General features: G+C 58.1%; 1 protein-coding gene across 6 annotated transcripts in view; it reads left to right on the plus strand.

Annotated features, from left to right (window-relative positions):
* Nucleotides 1-23,864, plus strand: part of NOS1 (nitric oxide synthase 1) — a gene marked incomplete at its 3' end in the record, with an annotated part of 179,815 nt that overhangs the window by 102,742 nt on the left and 53,209 nt on the right. For all 6 annotated transcript variants that reach the window (XM_079152460.1, XM_079152459.1, XM_079152458.1 and 3 more), the window contains exons 3-4: nucleotides 9,117-9,243; nucleotides 22,969-23,097. In XM_079152460.1, the coding sequence (XP_079008586.1) occupies nucleotides 9,117-9,243; nucleotides 22,969-23,097 (256 nt within the window). The remainder of the gene's footprint in view (nucleotides 1-9,116; nucleotides 9,244-22,968; nucleotides 23,098-23,864) is intronic.

Genomic DNA, 23,864 nt, shown 5'->3' on the forward strand with positions numbered 1-23,864 from the left:
TCAAGAGCACAGTGCTGGCATCAGCTCGGCCCTGGTGAAGACCTCACAGCAAATGGCATGACTGGCCGGAGCGTGCGGGAGAGGAAGTCAGGACAGGAAGCCTGAGCAAGGGGTGGGGCCGGGCTTCCTCTTTCTAAAGGCTCCGTCATGAGAGCAAGCTCAGTGTCCCAGGAGGACCACCTTAATTCCTTCCCAGGGCAGTTCCCTCGGGGACACAGTGACCTCCCACTAGGTCCACCTCTGAAGGTTCCACCAGCTCAGCTTCCTGCACTGAGGACCTCGGTCCCAACCCTCGAGTCATATCCGAGCCACAGTGGTAACACCTGCAGGCTTAAGGGACCAGGACCTCACTAAGCAACACCGTGGATCAGGACTGTGGCCAGGTCCTGGGCTGCCCCATCACTGAGGTCCCACTGGACTGCACCTGGGGACCTCGGCCTCCTCCAGCTCCTTCTCCCTACTTGCCCACTGAGGAAAGCCCCTTCACCTCTCAGGGCCTCAGTTTCCCCATCTGTAAAACTGGGAGGCAGATTGGACAAGTCCTGGATTCCCTCCAGACCTGCCCCTCCGGCGCCTTGTGAAGGTCAGTGGCGGACACACCCATTGCGGGTCCAGCGCCCGCCCAGTGGCGCCCACGACGGACATGGATCTGTTGGATTCTCCGGAACATCCCTCAGAAGACGGACCTCCACCCGGGGGCCTGAGGGTCACATGCACTTCTCCGAGTTTGCTTTGGCCTGCGCGGTTTTCTCCAAAGACAAAGGTGCGGTGCCATGAGGAAATCGAGAGGTTTCACACTAAGAGTGGCTTCGAGCCTTTCAAGACGTGGACACAAGTTGTCCCTCGGTGTCGGTGGGCATGGGTCCCAGGACCCCCAGGTCCGAGGACGCCCAAGTCCTTTAAACGCAGTGGCCCAGTGTCTGCACCTGAGCTGCAGAACTTCCCACCTCGTGCTCCAGTGAGCTCTGGGTTTCCTGTGGGAGCTGCTCCAACGTGAAGGCCGGGTGTCACATTGTCACACTGTAGGAAACGATGGTGAGGAGAAAACCTGCACATTTTTCTAGGATAGGAACCATTATTATTACTATTTTCAAATATCTCCAGCCCATGACGGGTCGCGTCCAGGATGTGGACTCGGTGGACCGGGCCCTGTAAATCAGAAGACCTCTTACCGCCGAGGCTTCTTCCTGGGGAGGCCACCGCCCTCCAGCGCCCAGATCAGCCCGATCCTGCTCTTCTTTCCCTCCTGGACTCTGAAGGTGCGAGTTCAAGGATCCCACCCGACTCTGGGACACTAGAACTGAAGAGTCCGCCCGGGGACGGGGTCGCCTGGCCGCCAGCACCCGCAGTAGCATCCCGCTCTCAGAAGCAATTTCATTTGACATAAAACCAGGGAGCAGAACTCTGCTGAGACCCCAGTCCAGTCTCCACGGCCCCCGGCACCCTGACCAGATGGAGGCCGGGAGCGAAGGCCGACAGTGTGGAGGACAAGGAGAGCAGCCATCAGTGGGAGCTGGGCTCTGTGCAGGCGCGGGCAGGGCTTCCCACCAGGGCCAGCTGCTCCTTGGCGCCTCCTCGCCTGGCTGGGCCGGAGCTGGCAGCAGCCCGCACCTCGCGGTGCCCGGCACACGCGCCTGGCCCACCTGCTCCCCTGCCAGGTCCAGGCGTGGGCCTGTGGTCAGCGCGGGTGGACGGACCCATGCGTGTGTCCCTTGGAGTCAGCCCAGGACCCCCGTGCCTTCTCTGCAAGAGAACCTGGCTCCAGGGAGCCGATGGAGGACGCGGCCAGGGTTCTGCAAAGAGGCTACCCCGACGCTCAGCTCGGGGGAGGACCGTCCAGCCAGTGGAGTGGAAGGAAAAGGGATTTAGTGGAGTCCTTGCCAAGGAGGGCAGAGAGCGCCTGCCAGGAGGGGGCTGGCTCCACACCTGGCCTCCTGCGAGACGGAGGATCTGGGGAGGGAGGACGGAAGGAGCCGCAGCCAACCAGCTAGCGCCGGGGACACGGCCTCCTGCCGCGGTCCATGGTGGGATTCCACGGAGACCCCCGCTCAGGCTGGGGCTCAGGAATCTGACTTGAACGATCCCTCATTGAGTTGGATGCACCTGAAGCTTGGGTGTCACCAACTGTGACCATTTGGTGGCTCTGAGGACGCCGGTTCCCGTCACAATACCCAGTCCCCGGGAAGGTGGCTTTCCCAAGGACACCTGGGAGCGGGCGGGTGGGAGCCACTTAGCAAAGGCAACGCTCTCAGTCCCACGTGGGAACAAGGGGCTCCTCTTCTCGGGCCCTGGGGGGCAGGAAGAAGAAGCCAGAGACAGGTGCTCCTCGCCTTCTGCAGGGTCCAAGGGGACCTCGTGGTGTCCGGACTCAGGTGGAGCCCGCCGGGCACAGGACAGGACCCGCCACGGAAAAGTCTCCGGCCCAAAATGTCCATCGTGCCGAGGCTGAGAATCTAAATCACTCGGAGCACCTGGGTGGGTGCAGGACTCCTGGGGACAAAGCGGAGTCACTGTCTCTGCCTCCTTCTCTGGTCCCTCAGCATCATTGTTTTGTTCTGTTTGAATGTCAGCTCCAACCCAATGGCTCCTTGGGGTTCACGGTGATGCTCAGCTAGGGCAACAGTGAGATAGTCATTTTCCTTCAAGGCTGTGTGACCTTTGACAAGTGACCTAACCTCTCTGGGCTTCAGCTTCCTTAGCTCATGTTTAGTTGGTACAGACTGTGTGCTAGACATTTTATATGCATCATCTCACTTATTCTCCAGAAGAGGGGCGGTGTGCAGTGAGCCTTGAAGGATGGGTAGGACTTGGTTCTGAGCAGAAAGACGAAAGGTCATCCAGGGGCTGGGCACGGTGGTGTGCACCGGTAATCCCAGCTACTCAGGAGGCCGAGATCAGAGGATCACAAGGTCAAGGCCAGTCTCAGCGGAACCTGACTCAGAATAAAAAAATAAAAAGGCTGGGTATGTGGCTCAGTGGTAGAGCCCCCCAGGGTTCAACCCCCAGTACAGCAAAATGAAAAGAGAGAAAAAAATAAAATGAAATATGAACGGCCTCCAGGAAGGAGCAGGATACAGAGGCGACGTGTTCCTTAGAATGAGGAGAGAGTGGGAATCAGGACCAGGAATGATGGGCAGCTCAGACAGGAGGTCCAGAGGGACCGCAAGGATTCCAGGACTCATGAGCTCCAGGGACAAGATGTGACCGCCCCCAGGGTCTGAGTGAAGACGTGGCCCCCTCCGTGCCCAGGAGAGGCGCCCCTCGCTCCCCGTCCCTGGAGACGTGAAGGCTGCCCGCTGCCATGGCCACAAGCCACCTACGGCCCTTGACCTGGGAATTGGTTAAGGTGGCGCGAAACTGAAACTTCCGTGCCTCAGGGAGAAGGGCCAGGTTTCCAGGGCTCAACGGCCAGGTGTGGCTAGTGGCCAGGACTGACTGGACGGTACGGGCCTGAAATTTCTGCCATTGTTGACGGTGCCATTCTAGAGGGTGACGACTCGGAGGAATCTTTGCTTCCGCCTGGTCAGCCCGAAAGCAAGAGGGTAGGACGGGTGGCTGGGCCGCCCCTCTCCTGAGGGACGGGACCCCCTGCACGCACCCACGGCCTCAGAGAGAGGTCAGTGGAGACAGGCTGTGTCCAGAGCGGCACAGCCACGTCCAGCGAAGCCCAGCGTTGGCCTCGCCTCTACCCAGTCTGCAGCCACAGTACTCCACTGCATGCTGCCGAGCTGACGCCGCCTGTATACACCCCACCGCGGGCTGCAGAGCAGCCTAGCGTGGCCCTCCACAGGCAGGTCCCAGGTGAGCAGTTGGGCACCAGCTCCTTCCCGGGGCCTGGCCTGCGGCTGGGAAGCTGGCCGATCTTCCATTCCTGGAGAATGGAAGCGGAACAGCTCAACCTAGATGTCCCCGGGTCCCATTTTAAGATCCTCTTTCCCCTGCTCATCGCACATGACTCTAAAATAAGTTTGTGTTGCCGCAAACACTTCAAGTGCATCATTGAAACAAAGGTGATCGTGGATTCAAAAAAGAAGAAGAAGAAGAAGATCAAGAAGCCTGAAGTTCCCCCTCAGGGTCGCAGAGACGAGCCAGGTGAGGCACTTCAGAGTTGCCTGAGTAATTGACCCTGTCGTGTTTATAATGGCAACGTGGCATTTCCTGTTCTGCCACCCCTGGCTTGGAATGAATATCGTGACTAGTTCTCCCTGTCACTATTTGTTTTTTTTAAAGGAAAGGATCGGGGGTAGCCATCCGTCGGACCTAGTATCCAAACCGTAGTTCTTCTGGCTCTGTGCGTACTGTGTGACCTTGGAAAACTTATGTAACCTCTCTGGGCTCAATTTTCTCATCCGTAAAATAGGACTCTTAACATCTGCAGAGAGTTAATGAGATAACTTCTGGGCTCCTACCTGGCACGTTCCAGAAGCTCACTGTAGGTTGCCCTCCTCCTTGTCTGTTGAGGCCCCATTTGTGGCCGTGTGATGCCTTCAGAGCTGAAATGGAGCGGAGTGACATTGGGAGCAGCCCTCTCCACAGATAATCCCTCTGTCTGTCGCTGCGTAGGTAAGCCATTGACTTGGGGAACGTCTGTAGTCAAGAGCCACTCCGGGTGTGCTTTGGTGACATTTTAAATGGGTAGAACACAATGTTCCCTCTGATAAATGCAAACCTCTCCAAGCAGAGGAGCAGGAGTGGCTTTGGTGTGGACCCAGGGACAAGGTGAGACCCCGCGCAGGTCCCGGCCGGCCCCACTCAGCAGCTGGAGAGGTCACGTGGGGCCGTGCACTCAGGCGAACTGGCTTCGGTTCATCCCAAATGTCTGGCCACAGAGGAGGTTGCCTTGCCCGCAGCTGCGGGCTGACGCCACCGGATGAAATCGGACGGGAGGTTCCAAGGGGATGGCCGGGCAGCCTGGCAGGGCGGGAGGAAGAACGGGCGAGGGGCCACGGCCCTCTGGATGTCGACGCCGAGTCCTAGCTCCGTCTCCCGGATGGCCACCCTTGGGACCTGGCTGGGAGGGCTCCGCCCTAGTCTCTTCGAGGTCAAGGGAGCTTAGTGGTTAAGAAGTCGGGTTTGAGACTCAGGAACAAGCCGAGTCTGCATCCACCATCTCTGATGTGATGAAAGCGAGGGCCTGACTGCTCTGGACCTCGGTTTGCTCACGATGCTGATGGTGATGCTGGTGATGGTGAAGAGGAGGAGGAAGACGGTGATGGTGGTGATGGTGGTGGTGGTGATGGTGATGGTGGTGATGGTGGTGGTGGTGGTGATGGTGGTGGTGGTGGTGGTGGTGATGGTGGTGATGGTGGTGATGGTGGTGATGGTGGTGGTGATGGTGGTGGTGATGATGGTGATGGTGGTGGTGGTGGTGGTGATGGTGGTGGTGGTGGTGGTGGTGGTGGTGATGGTGGTGGTGGTGGTGATGGTGGTGGTGGTGATGGTGGTGGTGATGGTGGTGGTGGTGGTGATGGTGGTGATGGTGGTGGTGGTGGTGATGGTGGTGATGGTGATGGTGGTGGTGATGGTGGTGGTGATGATGATGGTGGTGGTGGTGGTGGTGATGGTGGTGATGGTGATGGTGGTGGTGATGGTGGTGGTGATGGTGGTGGTGGTGGTGATGGTGGTGGTGGTGGTGGTGATGGTGGTGGTGGTGGTGGTGGTGGTGATGGTGGTGGTGGTGGTGATGATGGTGATGGTGGTGGTGATGATGATGATGGTGGTGGTGGTGGTGGTGATGGTGGTGATGGTGATGGTGGTGGTGATGGTGGTGGTGATGGTGGTGGTGGTGGTGATGGTGGTGGTGGTGGTGGTGATGGTGGTGGTGGTGGTGGTGGTGGTGATGGTGATGGTGGTGGTGGTGGTGATGGTGGTGATGGTGGTGGTGATGGTGGTGGTGGTGATGGTGGTGGTGGTGGTGGTGATGGTGGTGTGGTGATGGTGGTGATGGTGGTGGTGATGGTGGTGGTGATGGTGGTGGTGATGGTGGTGATGGTGATGGTGGTGGTGATTGGTGGTGGTGATGGTGGTGGTTGTGGTGTGGTGATGGTGGTGGTGGTGTGATGGTGGTGGTGGTGGTGGTGGTGGTGATGGTGATGGTGGTGGTGATGGTGGTGGTGATGGTGGTGGTGGTGGTGATGGTGGTGGTGATGGTGATGGTGGTGGTGATGGTGATGGTGGTGGTGATGGTGGTGGTGATGATGTGATGGTGGGTGGTGATGGTGGTGGTTGATGGTGGTGGTGGTGGTGATGGTGGTGGTGATGATGGTGGATGGTGGTGATGGTGGTGGTGGTGATGGTGGTGGTGGTGATGGTGGTGGTGATGGTGGTGGTAGTGCTGGTGATGGTGGTGATGATGGTGGTGATGGTGGTGATGGTGGTGGTGATGGTGGTGGTGGTGATGGTGATGGTGGTGATGGTGGTGGTGATGGTGGTGATGGTGGTGATGGTGGTGGTGGTGGTGATGGTGGTGGTGGTGGTGGTGGTGATGGTGGTAGTGCTGGTGGTGGTAGTGATGGTGATGGTGGTGGTGATGGTGGTGATGGTGCTGGTGATGGTGATGGTGGTGGTGAGGTGGTGGTGGTGGTGATGGTGGTGGTGATGATGATGATGGTGGTGGTGGTGGTGGTGATGGTGGTGGTGGTGGTGGTGATGGTGGTGGTGGTGGTGGTGGTGGTGGTGATGGTGGTGGTGGTGGTGATGGTGGTGGTGGTGATGGTGGTGGTGATGGTGGTGGTGGTGGTGATGGTGGTGATGGTGGTGGTGGTGGTGATGGTGGTGGTGATGGTGATGGTGGTGGTGATGGTGGTGGTGATGATGATGATGGTGGTGGTGGTGGTGGTGATGGTGGTGATGGTGATGGTGGTGGTGATGGTGGTGGTGATGGTGGGGTGGTGGTGATGGGTGGTGGTGGTGGTGGTGATGGTGGTGGTGGTGGTGGTGGTGAGTGGTGGTAGTGGTGGTGATGGTGGTGGTGGTGGTGATGGTGTGGTGTGGTGGTGGTGGTGGTGATGGTGGTGGTGGTGGTGATGGTGGTGTGGTGGTGGTGGTGATGGTGGTGGTGATGTGGTGGATGGTGGTGATGGTGGTGGTGGTGGTGATGGTGGTGGTGATGGTGGTGATGGTGGTGGTGGTGTGGTGATGGTGGTGGTGGTGGTGGTGATGGTGGTGGTGATGGTGATGGTGGTGGTGGTGGTGATGGGGTGGTGATGGTGATGGTGGTGATGGTGGTGTGGTGGTGGTGGTGGTGGTGATGGTGGTGGTGGTGGTGGTGATGGTGGTGGTGCTGGTGGTGGTAGTGATGGTGATGGTGGTGATGGTGGTGGTGATGGTGGTGATGGTGGTGATGGTGGTGGTGGTGATGGTGGGTGGTGATGGTGGTGGTGATGGTGGTGATGGTGGTGATGGTGGTGGTGGTGGTGATGGTGGTGGTGGTGGTGGTGGTGATGGTGGTAGTGCTGGTGGTGGTAGTGATGGTGATGGTGGTGATGATGGTGGTGATGGTGGTGCTGGTGATGGTGATGGTGTGGTGATGGTGGTGGTGGTGGTGATGGTGGTGGTGATGGTGATGTGGTGGTGATGGTGTGATGGTGGTGATGGTGGTGGTGGTGGTGATGGTGGTGGTGGTGATGGTGGTGGTGATGGTGATGGTGGTGGTGGTGTGATGGTGGTGATGGTGATGGTGGTGGTGATGGTGGTGATGGTGATGCTGGTGGTGGTGGTGTGGTGGTGATGGTGGTGGATGGTGGTGGTGATGGTGGTGGTGGTGATGGTGGTGGTGGTGATGGTGTGATGGTGATGGTGGTGATGGTGGTGGTGGTGATGGTGGTGTGGTGGTGGTGCTGGTGGTGGGGTGGTGGTGGTGATGGTGGTGATGGTGGGGTGGTGGTGATGGTGGTGGTGGTGATGGTGGTGGTGATGATGGTGATGGTGGTGATGGTGGTGGTGGTGATGGTGGTGGTGGTGGTGGTGGATGGTGATGGTGGTGGTGGTGGTGGTGGTGGTGGTGGTGGTGGTGGTGGTGATGGTGATGGTGGTGGTGGTGGTGATGGTGGTGATGGTGATGATGGTGGTGGTGATGGTGGTGGTGATGATGGTGGTGATGGTGGTGATGGTGGTGATGGTGATGGTGGTGGTGGTGATGGTGGTGGTGATGATGGTGGTGGTGGTGATGGTGATGGTGGTGGTGGTGGTGGTGGTGATGGTGGTGGTGCTGGTGGTGGTAGTGATGGTGATGGTGGTGGTGATGGTGGTGGTGGTGGTGGTGATGGTGGTGATGGTGGTGGTGGTGGTGGTGGTGATGGTGGTGGTGGTGGTGGTGGTGGTGATGGTGGTGGTGATGGTGGTGGTGGTGGTGGTGATCATCCACGATTATGGCAGTGAGGGCCACTACTGCGGAAGGACATGGAGGCCAGCTGAACTTTACCCTGACTGACGTGTGACCCTGAGCAGTGGCTTCTCGCCCTCACTTAGGCTGTCTGTGAGGCGCGGTCACTCAGCATTCCTGCCTCCTAGGACGGCGGCGGGGGAGGTGGATCAACCCCTGTGCAGTGCCCGGCGCCTGCGTCGGTGCTCAGTGAACACACCGTCTTTATGAAGAGGGATGGTGTTTCCTTGTTGCTTCCTCTGCTTTCAAGTCACCCTGCTACCCTGGGCCAGGGTTGTTCATAGAAGGCCCAAGGCCCGGGCTGGGCTGAGAAGGACCCGTGGCCTGGCCGGGGGGCCCTGTCTGCCTCCTGCTCCTGCGTTCCCCCACTAGGTATCATGGCAGCGAGCTGTTCAGGGGTGCATGACGTGGCACTCAGAGGAGACGGGCCTCCCGTGCTCCCAGGCCCGTGAGGCACAGAGGGAGAGAGGAATGAGCGGAGTCCTGGTCGCGGCCATCCTGAGGCCGTGTCCACAAACCAGTGTGGTCGCCGGGCACGGGGGTCAGTTGGATGAGCTCACCTGCTGCTGGACAGGGGCTGCCTCCCCACGTGGCTGGCAGCCTGGCCGAGCAGCTGGCGGGGTGTCCAGCCTCACGGGTCCTCAGGGAGCCCTGTGCGTGAGGCGCCAGCTCGCAGCAGACTCAGGGCGGTCAGATGGAGGCAGGAGCCTGATGTCCCCACCTTGCCTTGCAGGGACTTGGACGGCAGGTCACACAGAGCTCTGCCCCTCGGCGGGGAGAAGGACCGTGTCCTCAGTGACCTGTGGGGGAAGGGTGACGCGCCCGTGGTCCTCAACAACCCATACTCGGAGAGGGAGCAGGTGAGTGTGGCTCCAGCCAGGCCCAGGATGCTGGGAGGCCGGACGGGGCGGTGGGGCGCATGGGGGATGTGGATTTTGGCTGCTTTGTTTTGATAGAGAGTTTGTCCTTTTTCAAACTTTAATTCTGTCTCTACCGGGAAAGGTATTGGTTTGATTCCACGTTGAAAAGAGGTAAAAGATGCCTGGTGATACTTTTTTCTCTCTCTTTGCCTCAACCCAGCCAGTTTCCTTCCCCAGATGCCAGCAACACCAATAGTTTCTGTGGGTTCTTTAGCAATATCTTATGCTTAGACAAATGTACACACACTGACTCTTTTCATAATTTTGTATAAGAGCCCATTACCCCTATTTTTTTGTCCCCTGTATTCTCACTTATCCACAGGTCTAGGGGATTGATCCCAATTAGCAGGTAAATCGAGTCCTGTTTCTTTTTGATGGCTGCATACTATTCCAAGAGAGAGTCCTTCAAAGTGGATACGTGGGTCATTGCCACTCTTCTGTTGTGACAGTGCTGTCAGACATGACACTGTGCAGATGCCTCATTTGGCCCATGAGGGGGTTCTCAATAGAATAAATTCCTGTTGGTGAAATCGTGGTATCAGAGGTCATGAACATTCATGATTTGAGCAGAAGTTGCTAAGGACTCGCTCTAGATGTTGTCGCCGTCCCTCCAGTGAGGCAGGAGCCTGACTGATTCCCCACGGCCTCGCCAGCTCCATCTGCCCTCAGTCGTCTTGGTCTTTGCCAGTCTGCTGAGATGTGTTGACAGCTGAGTCGGTTCCCTTTCCAAGAGCGGCTTGGGTTGGCTGGAGATCAGAAGTGCCTTTTCCTCTCCCGCCCAGGCGGCAGCCGGTCCAGCCCGAGCAGCTCCAGCGGAGCGTGTGCTGCCCACCTCTCCTCTGCCCTGCAGAGCAGGAGAGGTGGGAGGGCCCAGGGAGGGCCGGGGGCAGCCCAGGTCTCTCCGCACGGGGGCCCTGCATCCTTGGCTTGAACTTGACTGACGGCGGCTCCTCTCACTGCCAGCTCATCCTCACAAGGACTCAGGGCCTCTCCGTGTCGCTGGGCCTGGGGGTGCAGCTCAGTGGAAGAGCGTGGGCGTGGCCTGCAGGAGGCCATGGGTTCAACCCCCAGAGCGGGGAAGTCCAGGCCGCCCTGTGCGTTCAAGGAACTTTTGATGAACAAAAGTTTCGGCATCTGGGGGAATGATTGAATGAATATAGCATGAATTTTCTTTATAATTAATTTCTTAATTGAAAAGGAAGGGACGTGGTCCTATTGGGATCCCTCCCAAGAAAAAGCAGGAGACAGAGCGGCCAGCTCCAGCCACATTGCAGGCCGTAGATATTATTTGCTGGGTCTCCATTATATTGTCCTAAGAGATCATTTATGTCTTGAATTTCTCATGGTTTCAAATGTTTACGCAGACGTATTTCTAGCTTTGGTTTTAGAACGTGCACCGTCTGACCACACTGGGCTTATCCTCTTACGGGGCAGCCATTCCACATGGGGCGAATGACCGCTGTCCTCCCTAGACGGGGCATGGCTCTCCGATTGGCCACACTCCCCGCCACGCCCTACCGTCCTCCCCTCCTGAAGATCCCGTGTCCGTTGTCATTTAGGACATCCGTCCTTCCGCTTTTCTTGTAAGAGTCAGGACGAAGCTCAATCTTTTTTCGTATCCGTGTCCTTATTATGAGTGGCAGGGAGGAATAGACCAAGAAGAGACGGAAAAGATTTCACGTTGTGTCAAAATGAGGGACATTCTTATGAGTTGAATACACAGCCAAGCGCTGTGTGTCTTGAAGCCACGCCGGCTGCGTGGCGATGATCTGCCCATCACCTCTGGGTCTGTCACTCTGGGCTGCAGACGCCCTGGAGTTCACAGTTACTGGGAGGAAGCCGAGGAGGCCTCGAGAGACGCTGACAGGCACCGCAAAGATCTAGGTGACCGTGGGGACGTGGCCATTTCCCTTCCTGCCGCCCACCTTGGGTGAAAAGTGGCGGTTTGGACAACATCACCTTGAGCCTCTAGCCTGAGGGGCGGAGCTCAGCATGGAGAGCAAGCGGAGGCCGTTCCTACGGGAACCGCCGTTTCTCTTCAGAGCGCTGTGGAGAGAGGGTCAGGGAGGGGCACAGGGGACTTGTCCCGGAGACTCAGCTGACGTGGCAGAAGGAGAAATGGACTCTGCGGCCGGGCGCCGTGGCGTATGCCTGTCATCCCAGCAGCTCGGGAGGCTGAGGCAGGAGGATCGCAAGTTCAAAGCCAGCCTCAGCAACCGCGAGGCCCTAAGCAACTCAGTGAGACCCTGTCTCTAAATAAAATACCAAATAGGGCTCGGGAAGTGGCTCAGTGGTCAGTGCCCCTGAGTTCAATCCCTGGTACCAAAGCAAAAAGAAATGGACTCTGTGGGTCAGTCCTCTGCGGTCCAGGGAACCCCGACGGACGTGGGTTTAGGTTCGCTGCATGACTCGGTGTTCAGTGCTCAGCAGTGTCCTCGACCCAGTGAGACTCAAGCCACCGGCTGCACGTCCAGGTGCGATGTCCCCAGTGCCTCTCAGACTCAGCCAGGGGGAGGCGAGACCCAAGAGCTCGGTTAGACTTGAGTCCCGGGTTCAGAGCCAAGGGACCAGCCCAGTGCCCTCCTGCAGGACATCTCCAGAGCCTCTTCTGTCCTGAAAGATGCCTCCATTTCAGCCTCTGACCTGCCTGCTTGCAGCCTCTTCACCTGCAGCTTCTAGAATAAGCTTCCTGCCTCCCAGTTCCTACATCTCCTGCTTCTTTCGAAGCACGCACAGGGGTTAGCATTGTTCACAGCACAAAGGGGGACCAGCCATGGCCTCTTCTCTGCGTCAGAAGAGGCCGGGGGGCTGGGTGCAAGCTGGCCCCCAGGACTAGACAAAAAGTAACAGAGTACTCATGAAGCGCGGCAGATGCAGGCTAGACACGAGAAAGAACTTTCTGACTCAGAAGACTTAGTTCCCTGGGGGGCGGGAGTGAAGTCCTTCCCTTTGACCCGGAAGGAGTTCCCGCCATCCTGGAGGCTCCTGTTTGTCTAAATTCAAGGAGAACCACCATAGAGACACCTTCTCTTAGACCAATCTCAGAAAGCTAAGCTGCTCATTTTTCTCTAGTTGTCGTTTCTCTTACTCACCGTCTTGCCTGATACCCCGTGGCTGATGGAATGGGTCACTTCGGCCCTCACCAGAAATTCTCCCCAAACCTCTATGCGCATGGCCCTGTCATGGAAGCAAAGACGGACGCAGCCGTCCCTGCCTTTGAGACCCCCGCAGTCATGTGTGGGGTGACAGATGCAAACACCGTGCAGTTAGTCCTAAAGAGGCGGGGACGTGAATACCTCAGCAGCTGCCGGCAAGCGTTTGCCCCAAGAGCTGCCCTGGGGCCTGGGTTTTGAGGATCGAATAGGAGTTTGCCTACAGGCAAAGGAATGTCCGCGGCTGATGGATCCGTCATCCTTATCAGATCCCGAGATGGTCTTTCAGGCTGACGCCGCTGGCCCTTGGCCCTTTCCGTAATAATCACCTTTCCACGTAGATCGAGAGCGTGAGAAACTGCTCTTTGTCCCCAGGCCCTGTGAAACCTCGGCATTTGAACCGGGCCCTCCTGCTGTCCTCGTTTAAGCCGGTTTCCCTCGCTTACTGCGTTTGCCCTTCTGTGGGACAAGGCCCAGAGCCGGTGGCCTGCTTGGGGACAGCCCTCTACTCTCAGATACTAAGCACTGGTCGACCCTGAGTGGGCCTGGGAGCAGTTAGGAAGTTCCACTTGGGATCCTCCCCTCTTATTCATCGCCCGCTGCCCTCCCCAGCCCAGCCTCCTGCTGACCTGGGTGGAGGGACGGGGGTTTCCTGGTGAAGTCCCCTCTGGGCCCCGCCACCTCCCCAGCTGCTTCCTGAATGTCAGAATCTGTTGAGAAGCTCTGTCTCCTTCTAGGTAAGGAGACCCTCTCTGCAGCCTCTGGAGGCCTCCCCATCCCCAGGCAAACGGGGTCAGGCTGGCGGGCCACTGCTTCGTCCCCAGTCGTACGTGGACAAAGGTCACCAGGCCCTTCTTTCCACCGGCCTGTGCCGGCTGTGCCAAAAACCAGAAGGAGCAGCCCGCCCAGCCGGCCCCGGGCACGGGGGCAACCTCAGCGGGACGCAGACAGGCTCAGGAGTAGGGAGGAAAGCAGCGCCCCGGGCAGGCGGGCAGCCACTGCCACCCCGGGCTCCTCGGCTCAGCCCCGAGGCCCGAGCGCGAACCCCGTGGGGTGGGGCCGGGGCTGGGCCCTCCTGGCAGTGAAGACCAGGAGCGCCGAGCCTCCTTTCCCAGCTGGGACTGATGACCCGGGTGACATGAGATGAAGGTGTCAGTCATGGCGAACATGGCTGGTATATCCCGGCAGTGCCAGGCGCCAGGCTGAGCATGTGAGGTCCCGTCCGTCCTCTCTTCGTCCCTCACCCAACCCATGAGGAACGATCTGCCCTCTGCATCCGTGGGGTCTGCTCCTGAGCACAGGTCACAAAAAATTTAAAAAAACAACTTTTTAATCGCAACTGTGCTGAGCACGGATTCCCTAAACCTCGCAGAGTAACGAGTATTCACAGCACTTATGAAGTGTTAGGGACAGTAGGTCACCTAGAGGTGCCTTAAGGTGTGCAGGAGGACTCTGCAGGTTCTGTACAAACCCTACCCCACCGCAAGGGGACCTGACACCCCTGGATTCGTGTATCTGCAGGGGTTCCTGGACCAGTCCTACGTGGATACGGAGGGATGACGCTTCTGTTACTGTCCCTATTTATTTATTTGTGGTCCTGAGGATGGAGACCAGGGGTTGCTTAACCACTGAGCCACATCCCCAGCCCTTTTTATTTATTTATTTTTTTTATTTTGAGACAGGGTCTCACTAAGTTGCTGAGACTGGCCTCCCACTTGCAATCCTCCTGCCTCAGCCTCCCTGGTTGCTGGGATTATAGACTTGGGCCACCATGCCCAGCTGTTGTCCCCATTTTCCAGCTGAGGAGACTGAGACACGGAGGGTTTAGTGGCTCGGGGAGGGCCACAAACTCAGTATGCGCTGGAGATGGGATGTGACCCCGGGTCTTGGAGCTCCAGAGCTCCCTCTTAACTCCAGGGGCGCAAAGCGAGGGATCAGAAAACTTTGTTATCTCGCCGTCCTTACCTGGCTAATGGGAGGCAGAGGGAGAATAAGAAGCACGTTCCTGTTGTACACAGGAGACTCTTGTGACCCAGAAGCAGGAAGGGACCCCTGGGTGGGTTGAGATGGACCTGCAACTCACTCTCTTCGTGATTACCTCACCGTCCTGTCCGTCATCCAGGTCAGTGCTGGGGGGCCCCGGGGGCCGAGCTCAGGAATATCCAGGCAAGCAGCGGTGCACAGGCGGGAGCTCCGGGCCCCGGACCCGAGCCCAGCTTCATCGCTGGTGATTCATCCATTGCTAAACAGCCACATTGCCTCTGGCACCCTCAGTTTCCTCATCTCAAAAATGGGTGCCCCTGAGGATTCAATGAGCCAGTGGACGTGCAAAGGCCCAGCCCGGGGCTCAGCACCAACCAGGCATTGACTAAAGGCCGCTGGAAAGGAAAGGAAATGACTGTGATCATAGCCCCTCAGGAGGTCGCAGCAAGCCACTGTCTTTTCATTGAGTATTTGCCTTGACTTCTGGAAACTTCCGCCCCCCCAGACAAGCTGCAGACGTGGCCACGCGTAGCAGGCACAGTTTCACAGACGCAGGCACTGACGTGACCCTCGGAGGCCCCCTGACTGGTGCTCTGCAGGCACATCCTGGGGTGCTTGTGGTCACCCCTTTCCCCAGGGCCCTCTCTAACCACCCACGTCTTGAGACTGATTCCTCCCTATCGAGGGTGCCCCAGATCCAAGCTCGAAGCTGCCCCTCAACTCACCTGGCCCCCCACCCGGCTCAGGCCAGCTGTCCCTTGTCTCCTCCAGCTCATGACCAGAGTTAGACACCCTGGTTGGATGGTCCCCAAACTGTCTCTAGGGTCCCCCTTCTTCAGGTTACCCAGGATGCCCAGCGGCAGACCCTCCTTGAAGATGCTTTCCAGCAACTTCTCCCAAACAGAGTCCCTGGGGGGCAGCAGAATCCAGCTGAGCTGACTTGTCACGCCTTCCACCGGAGCCGCCCTCTGCTCCTTGGCTCCAGGTCCTCACAGATTCCAGATTCCGCGATAAGTCCTGCAGCCCCGGGGGGTCGGTGCCAGGGTGGAGCCAGGAAGTGTGCCCGGAATGGACGGCTGTTTGGGTCCAGCCCTCTGGAATTTCCATATATTTTGCTAACTGTTTGTTTTAATAGCTGAGCATTGAGTATTTCCAGTGCAGCCTGTCCCGACTTATCTGGGTGGGACGAGGACAGTCAGCATCCTCTGCATGCTTATTGGCTGCCTGCGCCCAAATGATTCAAGGCGTTTGCCCACAAAGGCTGACTTGGGTCAAAGAGATTTTTCTCCCTTTCTTTGCAAATCAATATCAACTGCCAAAACCCCCTCCAGAGACTCTTGGAGAGATCAAGGGAGACCTTGGCTGAAGGTCCCAGGATCTTGTAAGAGCTAAAAACTTACTGTGGGGTTTCCAGCATTTCCACTGAACAGGACGCACAGCATGACAGAGCGTCTTGGGGAGAAGCCGCGAGACCGTTACAGGATTCACTTTTTTTAAAGTGAATTTCTAGGGCACCTTTACATTCTGGTCTGGTAACGGGACCAAGCTTAAAGTCTGGTCCCTTGTGACTACTGTGTTCTCACTTGATTTGGAGGGAGCATCAACAATCTAGATTAAAGACCCCTTTGGCCAGGCACTGTGGCACACACCTGTCATCCCAGTGGCTCGGGAGGCTGAGGCAGGAGGATCTTGAGTTCAAAACCAGCCTCAGCAATGGCGAGACCCTAAGCAACTCAGTGAGACCCTGTCTCTACATAAAATTCAAAATAGGGCTGGGGAGGTGGCTCTGTGGTCAGGTGCCCCTGAGTTCAATCCCTAGTACTCCCCAAAATAAAGGCCCCTTTGTCCTGGAAGATCCTTGCACCCCCTCCACTCCAAAGCATGGCCGGTCTAATTCCTGAGCACCCGACTCCCCACGGCCTCAAGATCATGGACTTGAATCCGGGAGAGGGGTCAGAATAAGTCATTGCTGACGTCTCCGGAGTTGCTGTAAATAACGAATCACTTGGGCCGTAGGTATCGCTTTGAGTGCACCACGAGTGCACGCACTCCAGGCCCTAAGCACAACTGGAGTCGCGTTCCAGGGGGCCGTTTGTTAATTGACAGGTGGTGGGGACCTGCTGCTTCGCGGGTCTGCGGGCCTGGGCTCTGAGCTGCCCCAGCTTGGAACCGGCGTAACTGGCTGGTGGGGAGAGCTGGCACCCACAGGGTCAGGGGAGGCGTCTGGGCCCTGGCGTGGGTGGCCTGCTGCCCAGCTCGGCCCCAGCATGCTGCCCTCGTTTCAGGTCGAGCCAAGCATGCAGGTCTCTGCGGGCTTGTGATGGAGCAGCGGTGGCCAGTGCCAATGGTGCCAGACACGGGAGGCGCTGGCTTTGAACAAGTTCAGGCCTTCATGCCCTGTTCCTGTGCCAGGGCTGCCAGAGCCGTTACCGCCAGCTGGGCCGTGTATTGCCTCACAGCTGTGGAGACCGGGACTCCAGAACCAAGCCACGGGCAGACTGGTCCTCCTGAGGGCCGGGAGGGTCCTGCCCCGGGCCTCTGTCCTTGCCTGGCAGATCACATGACATTCTCCCTGTGTGTGTGCCTCCGTCTCCGGATTTGCCTTGTTTCCTAAGGACGCTGGTTACCTTGGAATCGGGGACCATCTGAAAGACCTCACTTTAACCTGATCACCTCCAAAAAGACCCTCCCTCCAGCCAGGCGCTGGGACTCCAGAGGCTGAGGCAGGAGGATCGCAATCAGCAAGACCAGCGCCAACGGGGTCAGCTACAGGCAAGACCCTGTCTCAAAAAGGACTGGGGATGGGGCTCCAGGGTAGAGCGCTTACCCAGCCTGGGGGAGGCCCCGGTTCCATCCCAAGTGCAAAAAAAAAAAAAAAAAGAAAGGACCTCATCCCCAAAGAAGGTCGCATTTGGAATTACTGGAGTTGAGGGCCTCAGTGTGTGAATTTGCAGGGACTCGGCTCCACCCCTAACAGCTCCCAGGATGCTCTGTAGCTCCCAGGTGCCGCCTCTGCTGGTGGTGGCTGCCAGAGCAGGTGTCCCCAGGAGACTCATGACAGTGACCCCCACTTTGGCAAGGGCAGGCCCTGGCCTGTCTCTTCCTGGTCTGGGGTTGAGCGTCCGTCTCCTGCCTCCCCCCAGCTTCCCAGTCCTCCTACTCCCTGCTCCCCAGGTCCACGCCCACTCCGCCCTTCCCCTCGTCCTCCTTGCCTGGCTCCCTGCGGCGTCCCCAGTGCTCCTCGCCTCCCTCCGGTCCTGCGCCTCTTCCCCACCCAGCTGGCCTCTCCGCACTGTGGCCCCGGCTTCTCTGGGGGGTCTCTCCGCCTGCCGTGGTCCCCACGGCCGTAGACTCTCGGTGTCCGACTGAAGCTCGACGTAGCGGTCTCCAGCTTCGCAGGGTGTGACAGCAACATGCCTTCGGTAGAAATCACACTTGGGATTTTGAACCTGGATCCTCTCCTGGGCCAGGAGGCACCATGTGCTCCTCCCCCCTTGCTGAGCAGTGACAGGGAGTCTCGGCTCCCAGCAGCCCCTGGGTGGCGCGGGGAAGCAGCCCCACGGCGCAGGGTGCTGCGTTGCTGAGCCGGGATGGTCAGGTGAGGTGGGGTCAGCGCCACAGTGTGTTCAGCTGATCCTGGGTCACCCGTCTCCCTGCCGCTGGCTTCCATGAGGTCACTCGCTCAGTGAGGCGGCTTCGGGCTCCTTTGTTCTCCACTAAATCCGGACCACGGTCCTGGGCCGAGCCTTCAAGTGTCTCTGCAATTTCAGAATCCGTGTAGACTTTTGTATTTGTCCGCTCAGGCTGCGACCGCAGAGTCCCCTAGCCCAGGTGCTTTAAGCCAGAGAACTGTACTTCCTCCTGGTTCTGGAGACTGGATGTCTGAGATTGGGGTGCCCAGTTCCTACCTGGTCCCTTTTCCCTAAATAATACCGTCTAACAGCTGTTCACAGCGCACCCGGTATCCCAAGTAACCCAGAGAGGATGGGACGGAGACAGAGGGCTGAGTAGCTGTGTGCAAACGTCCCCGTGCCGTTTTGTATAAGGGACCTGAGCACCTGTGGTTTGGGTATCCTGTGGGGGGACCTGGAATCAGTCCCCTCTTAGCCAGCTTTTCACCACTATGACCAAGGTACCGGATTGACAGGGACTTCAAGGGGGAGAAGTCTAGGTGGGCTCACGGTTTCAGAGTTCAGTCCGTGGTGGGCCCACTCCATCCAGTGCGAGAAGCTGCCTCCCGGGGCACACCCCCAGGGACCCGCTTCCTCCGGTCACGACCAGCCTGCCCGCCATCACCGCCCGCTCAGAGGAGGATGGACTGCTTACGTCACAGCTCTCCGGGCCGAGCATTTGGCCTCTGATCATTCCTGCATGGTCACGTGAGCTTCTGGGGGACACCTCGTATCCAAACCACGGCCCCCCTTCAGGTACCAAGGGACTGTATCATCCCAGCGTCCACATAGATCCGTGCGACTCCATAGCGACCAGATTGATAGGTTCACACAAGCACACGCGTGTGACCCCCACCGGCACAGGCAGGGGTAAGCGCCATGAAGCCATCTAAGGCGTGGTCAGGTGGCCAGGGAGCCGGGGTGCTGTTTGAAAGAAGGTTCCAGAAAGCTCTCTGTCACAGCTGCACGTGAGCACCCCGTGGTCAGCCAGCAGAACCGGATTCTTCACGTCACTGTCTACAGACTTTTTCTCCAAGGGACAAGATTGAAAAAAAATATATATATATATATTTTTGTCTTGGTGGACGTCCAGTCTCGGGCCCCCATCTAACCCGCCTGCTCTGCCTCTGTCGTACAAGAGAAGACCCCATGAGTGGGCCAATGTCCCAACAAATCTGTCGAGGACCCCGAAATTTGAACCTCGTGTACCGTTCATGTGTCGCAAGACATTTTTCTTATATTCAACAATATGATTCGTCTCCTATTGAATAATCTAAAGATGGAGGAACCCTCCTTGGCTCCTGGGCTGTACAGAAACAGGCCTCTGGCCCAGTGCAGCCAAGACTCCTCCCGCATTCTGGCTTGGGGACTTGAGGTCTCCCTGCCTCCTTTCAGGCAGAGGCTGGGAGACCTTTTCCGCCGGGCTCCTGCAGCCTCTGTAAGCAGAGGTGTTGAGGGGGCCTCGCAGATGTCCCTGAGCTCAGGGCCTGTTTTGCAAATTTAGGAGCCGGTGTCCGGGGCGCCTCCCCGCCCCTCCCAGAAGAGCCGGCGCCTCCACCATCTGAGACCTCCGTTGTGCCCCAGCAGACACAAAGCCAGGAAAGAACACATGTAGCCACGCCCGGCGCCCACGTGGGCCCTGTCCCCAACATCCTGACTTCTCAGGGCCGCCCCTCTGCCTCTCTGGGTCTGCGCTCAGAAGAGTCACCGGCATCCTGCGCGCAGGCCCCTGGCTGCCATATGAACCTCCCCGTTTGTCCCCTCCCGAGTCAGCCCATGTCACTGCTGGCTAATGAAAACATCAGACCCCCAGTACAGCAGCCCCGCCAGAGGCCTCAATGCCGGTTTCCAGCCTGCGATCCAGGGAAGCCCAGGCGGAGGGGGACGTGGCCAAGTACTCGGCTCTTCCCGGCTACCGCGCTCACGTCTGGAGCCTCTTCTGTCAGGGCTGCTCCCTCCCTCCCTCAGCTCCTGGCAGGGAGGCCTGAGGCTGCCCGCCCACTGCCCACGCCCCACACCTCTTCCCCAGCCCTCGGCCCTGCACCCTCCCGGCCCGACAGCAGCACCAAGTCCGTCATCCCCTCTCCGAGAGGCCAGCTGCTCCCTCTAGGATATTAATGTGGGCGGCCCAGACCATTTCCACACGGGGAAGCGAAGCCCAGTGTGTAGGGAAGATGGCAGGAAGACGGTCCATCTGGGCAAGTAGCATTGTTTCTTCCTCAGAGATGCAAGTGGTCAAGGCCTCCCGAGGGGTGGCTTGCAGTAGAGGTCTGCTCTGGTGGGCAGCCATCAGCCCAGGGCGGCTGGAAGAGGCAGGAGTGGAGATAGAACTCTGGAAAGCACGCGGGATGTCTGGCGGGGTCTTGGAAGGAAGTGGCGTGGTTTGCCTGCGGCTCCATGTGGAGACAAAAGCCGAACAACTTAAGAGTCCCCTGCGGGCAGAAAGTACCAGGAGGAGTCAGAGAGAACCCAAGCTGCGCCCCGTGCTGCCCAGTGTCTGTGGTACAGTGTCTTCGTCTGCTTTCTGTTGCTGTGACTAAGTACTACAGGCAAGGTACTTTATAAAGAAGAGAGGTTTACTCGGCTCACGGTGCTGGAGGCTGGAAGTTCCAGAGCCTGGTGCCGGCATCTGCTCGGCCTCTGGTGAGGGCCCTCCCGCTGCTGCGTCACAACATGGCGGGCCGGGGCGAGCCCACTGACTCAGGCCTCTTCTTCTTTTGAAGTCCCCAATGCCATCGTGGAGACCTGACCTTCATGACCTTATCTGGGCTTCACTTCTTCCCAAAGGCCCCACATCCAAGTCCCATCAGCGCCTCAGACTCTGGGGACGCGGTTCTCGACACAGGAACTTACGGGGTGCCATTCAAACGGCGGCCCGTGGTGGTCACCCCCGCAGCAGGCGATTGTCATCGCCGGGTGGGGAGAGTGACGGCTGGCCGCCACTCCCGGGGTCGAGTGAGAGGTGATGGGGTGCTGGTCGGTGCAGGAAGAGGGAGTGGACGGACCCTGGAGCCCTGGAGGTGACGGTGGATGGAGCCCATGGCGGACGGCACAGAGAGGAAGGCCCAGATCCGGCCACGGGCTCCCTGATCCCACCATCTTCCCTCCGCCGGAAACTCAGCCTGCTGTGCCCTCCCCTCCTGTCGCTGGGGCCTTTAGCTCAGAGCTCAGAGTCCCCTGCAGGAGCCTCTCACCTCCGGACCTTTCACAGCGCTGGGGAGGGAACCCAGGTCCTGTGCGCGCTCGGCAGCCCCCCCACTGAGCTGCACCCCAGCCCCCAGGTCACCTCGGGACTCAATGGCAATGGCTCAACCGCATCCCCTCCCCCACACGGGACTGTGACTCCGCCGGAGCAGGGGTCACCTGTGTCTGGTCGGTCACCGTAGCCCTCGCTGCCCTGCCTGTCCCTTCGGAGACGCTCGGTAAAGGTCACATGAGTGACTGATCCTGGGTGGCCCAGAGGCAGGATCGCAACCGGTTAGGGATGCTCGGGGTCGGGGGAGCTGCCTCTCCGGACTCCAGGGTCCCGCTCATCTATGGTTTTGAACAGCGTCGGTGACCTCTCTGTCGTCCGTCACTTTCTCATCAAGGTCGTTGATGGGCACAGAGTAAGTACTTGAGGACTGCAGTCCTCGGTGTGAGTCCCTCAGGGCTCTCTGTGGCTTCCATCTTGGACTTGGCACATTCACTGACTTCTCAGCTGCCCGACCTGCTTGAGCCCTCCAAGTTAAGGACATGTGGCCCTGGCCTCCATTCCGACTTCCCCCCTCGCCCTCACCCTCACCCTTGCCCTGCACACCAACCTCACTGGCCTCCTTGCCAGTCCTTAAAACTGAACAAGCTCTCCCTACCTCAGGGCCTTTGCACCTGATGCTTTCCCCTCTACTTTGTCCCCTTCACCTCCCACTCTTTTATATTCTTATCTCCGCTTCTCTCACAGTGATGCTCCAAAAGGACAAAGATATTGCTATGTCCCCAACGTCTGTTTATTGATCACATAAGTCCTGGACTCAAGGCCACCCAGGCCCACTCTTGGCAGGAACAGCTCTCAACACTGTCTCATCCTCTCCCCTCCCTGGTTTGGTCTTCGCCCTGGGGTGTGTCTGCTGCGTCTCTCTTACAGTTGCTGAGTGGCTGATGCCTATCTGACACGGAGCCACACCTCTGCCCAGGCAGGTTTGACAGCCTCCCAGAAACATCCAGGAAAGAAGCAACCCTTACCAGCGAGGTCTAGAATGGATGGGGCAACCTAGGACTTATCGCCACCACCACCCCCAACCTACTGGTCTGTTTGTTTCCAGATGTGAAGGCAAATGGGGGACAAAAGGTGTTTGGGACAGAAGTGGTGGTATGTGCAAAGGCCCTGAGGCAGGAGCACGCTTGCACTTTCCAGAGACAGACACCTGAAATTTGGAGAAAACAGTCTGTGTTTCAAAACTTTCTGACTTAAACTGTTTTCTCAGTACTTGCCAGAAATGGTGAATTTGAGCTACAGTAGGAAAACCTAGAAACTTGTACAGAAGACTACATCCCCACAGTGACCTCCTCATTCAGAGATGCCAATAGGTCATTTATTCACTCAACAAACCTTCCCCAAGTCCCTACTCAATATGCCAGACCCTGGGCCAGACATCAGAGAACGTCTTTGAGTTTCTGACCCTTCTCCCCAGAACAGAACCCAGAAGGCTCTTCTGTGGTGCTTGCTTCTGCCCAGGTACCTGCCACCCAGGGAGGGTCAGATCCTTCCGTCAGTTGATGACTCAGGGAAGATTCCAGAAAGAGCGATACCTCCCAGTCCCAGAGGAGACGGTTTTCCGGCTCCCTCAAGATGCTGCCTAACGCCCTCTTCTCTCCTCTAGCCCCCTGCCTCGGGGAAACAGTCCCCCACGAAGAACGGCAGCCCCTCCAAGTGCCCCCGCTTCCTCAAGGTCAAGAACTGGGAGACGGACGTGGTTCTCACGGACACCCTCCACCTGAAGAGCACCCTGGTGAGTAGCCCGGCGGGTGGGCCGGGGCGGCTCCGTCCCAGGTAGTCGGAGCTGTGAGAATCGTCCCCGCACAGAGAGGTGCAGCCGCACCCGGCCGGTCCCCGCCAGGTCTCAGCCACGGCTTGACAACCAAGGGGTTCTCCAGATATCGTCTGACATCCCCTGGCCGGGAGGTGCGGCCCTGTTTGAGAACTGCCGACGGAGACCTACTCCTTTGCCTGACTGCTTTTTATGGGGCACCTTGTTCCCAAACGAATTTAAGGGGAGTCGCCAGCTGGGAAAATATTCTCTTTGCTCTCACCATCTGACCACTGATGAAGAATCAAACAGACCCTGCCCCGATGTCACCCTGCCCTGCTTCCTCTAAACTTCTGTATCATATTTTTAGTAGTCAACACACCAACGTATTACTTTAAATTTTGGTTGAAAACAGGCCTTGAGGAGAAATGTATCTGTTAGCTATTGCAGCGTAACAAACTGGCCCGAAATTCAACGACTGAAAACAACTACTGTTTATGACTTTTGAAAATCTATGGATCAGCTGCTGATCTGCACCAGACACCCTTGATCTTAGTGAGGTAGTATCATGTGCCTATAACCACCCGAGGGGACAGCTCAGGGATCTAGGATGGCCCTGACTGAGATGACTCTCTGGTGTCTGGTCTCTGCTCTTCCAGCAAGCCAGCCAGAACTTGCTTGCCTGTGGTAGCAACAACAGGCAAGCTCTGTTGGGGACCAGGCTTGGACATGGTACAGGGCCCCTTTGC

This window comes from Sciurus vulgaris, assembly GCF_902686455.1.
Source record: "Sciurus vulgaris genome assembly, chromosome: 8".
Classification (NCBI taxonomy): Eukaryota; Metazoa; Chordata; class Mammalia; order Rodentia; family Sciuridae; genus Sciurus; species Sciurus vulgaris.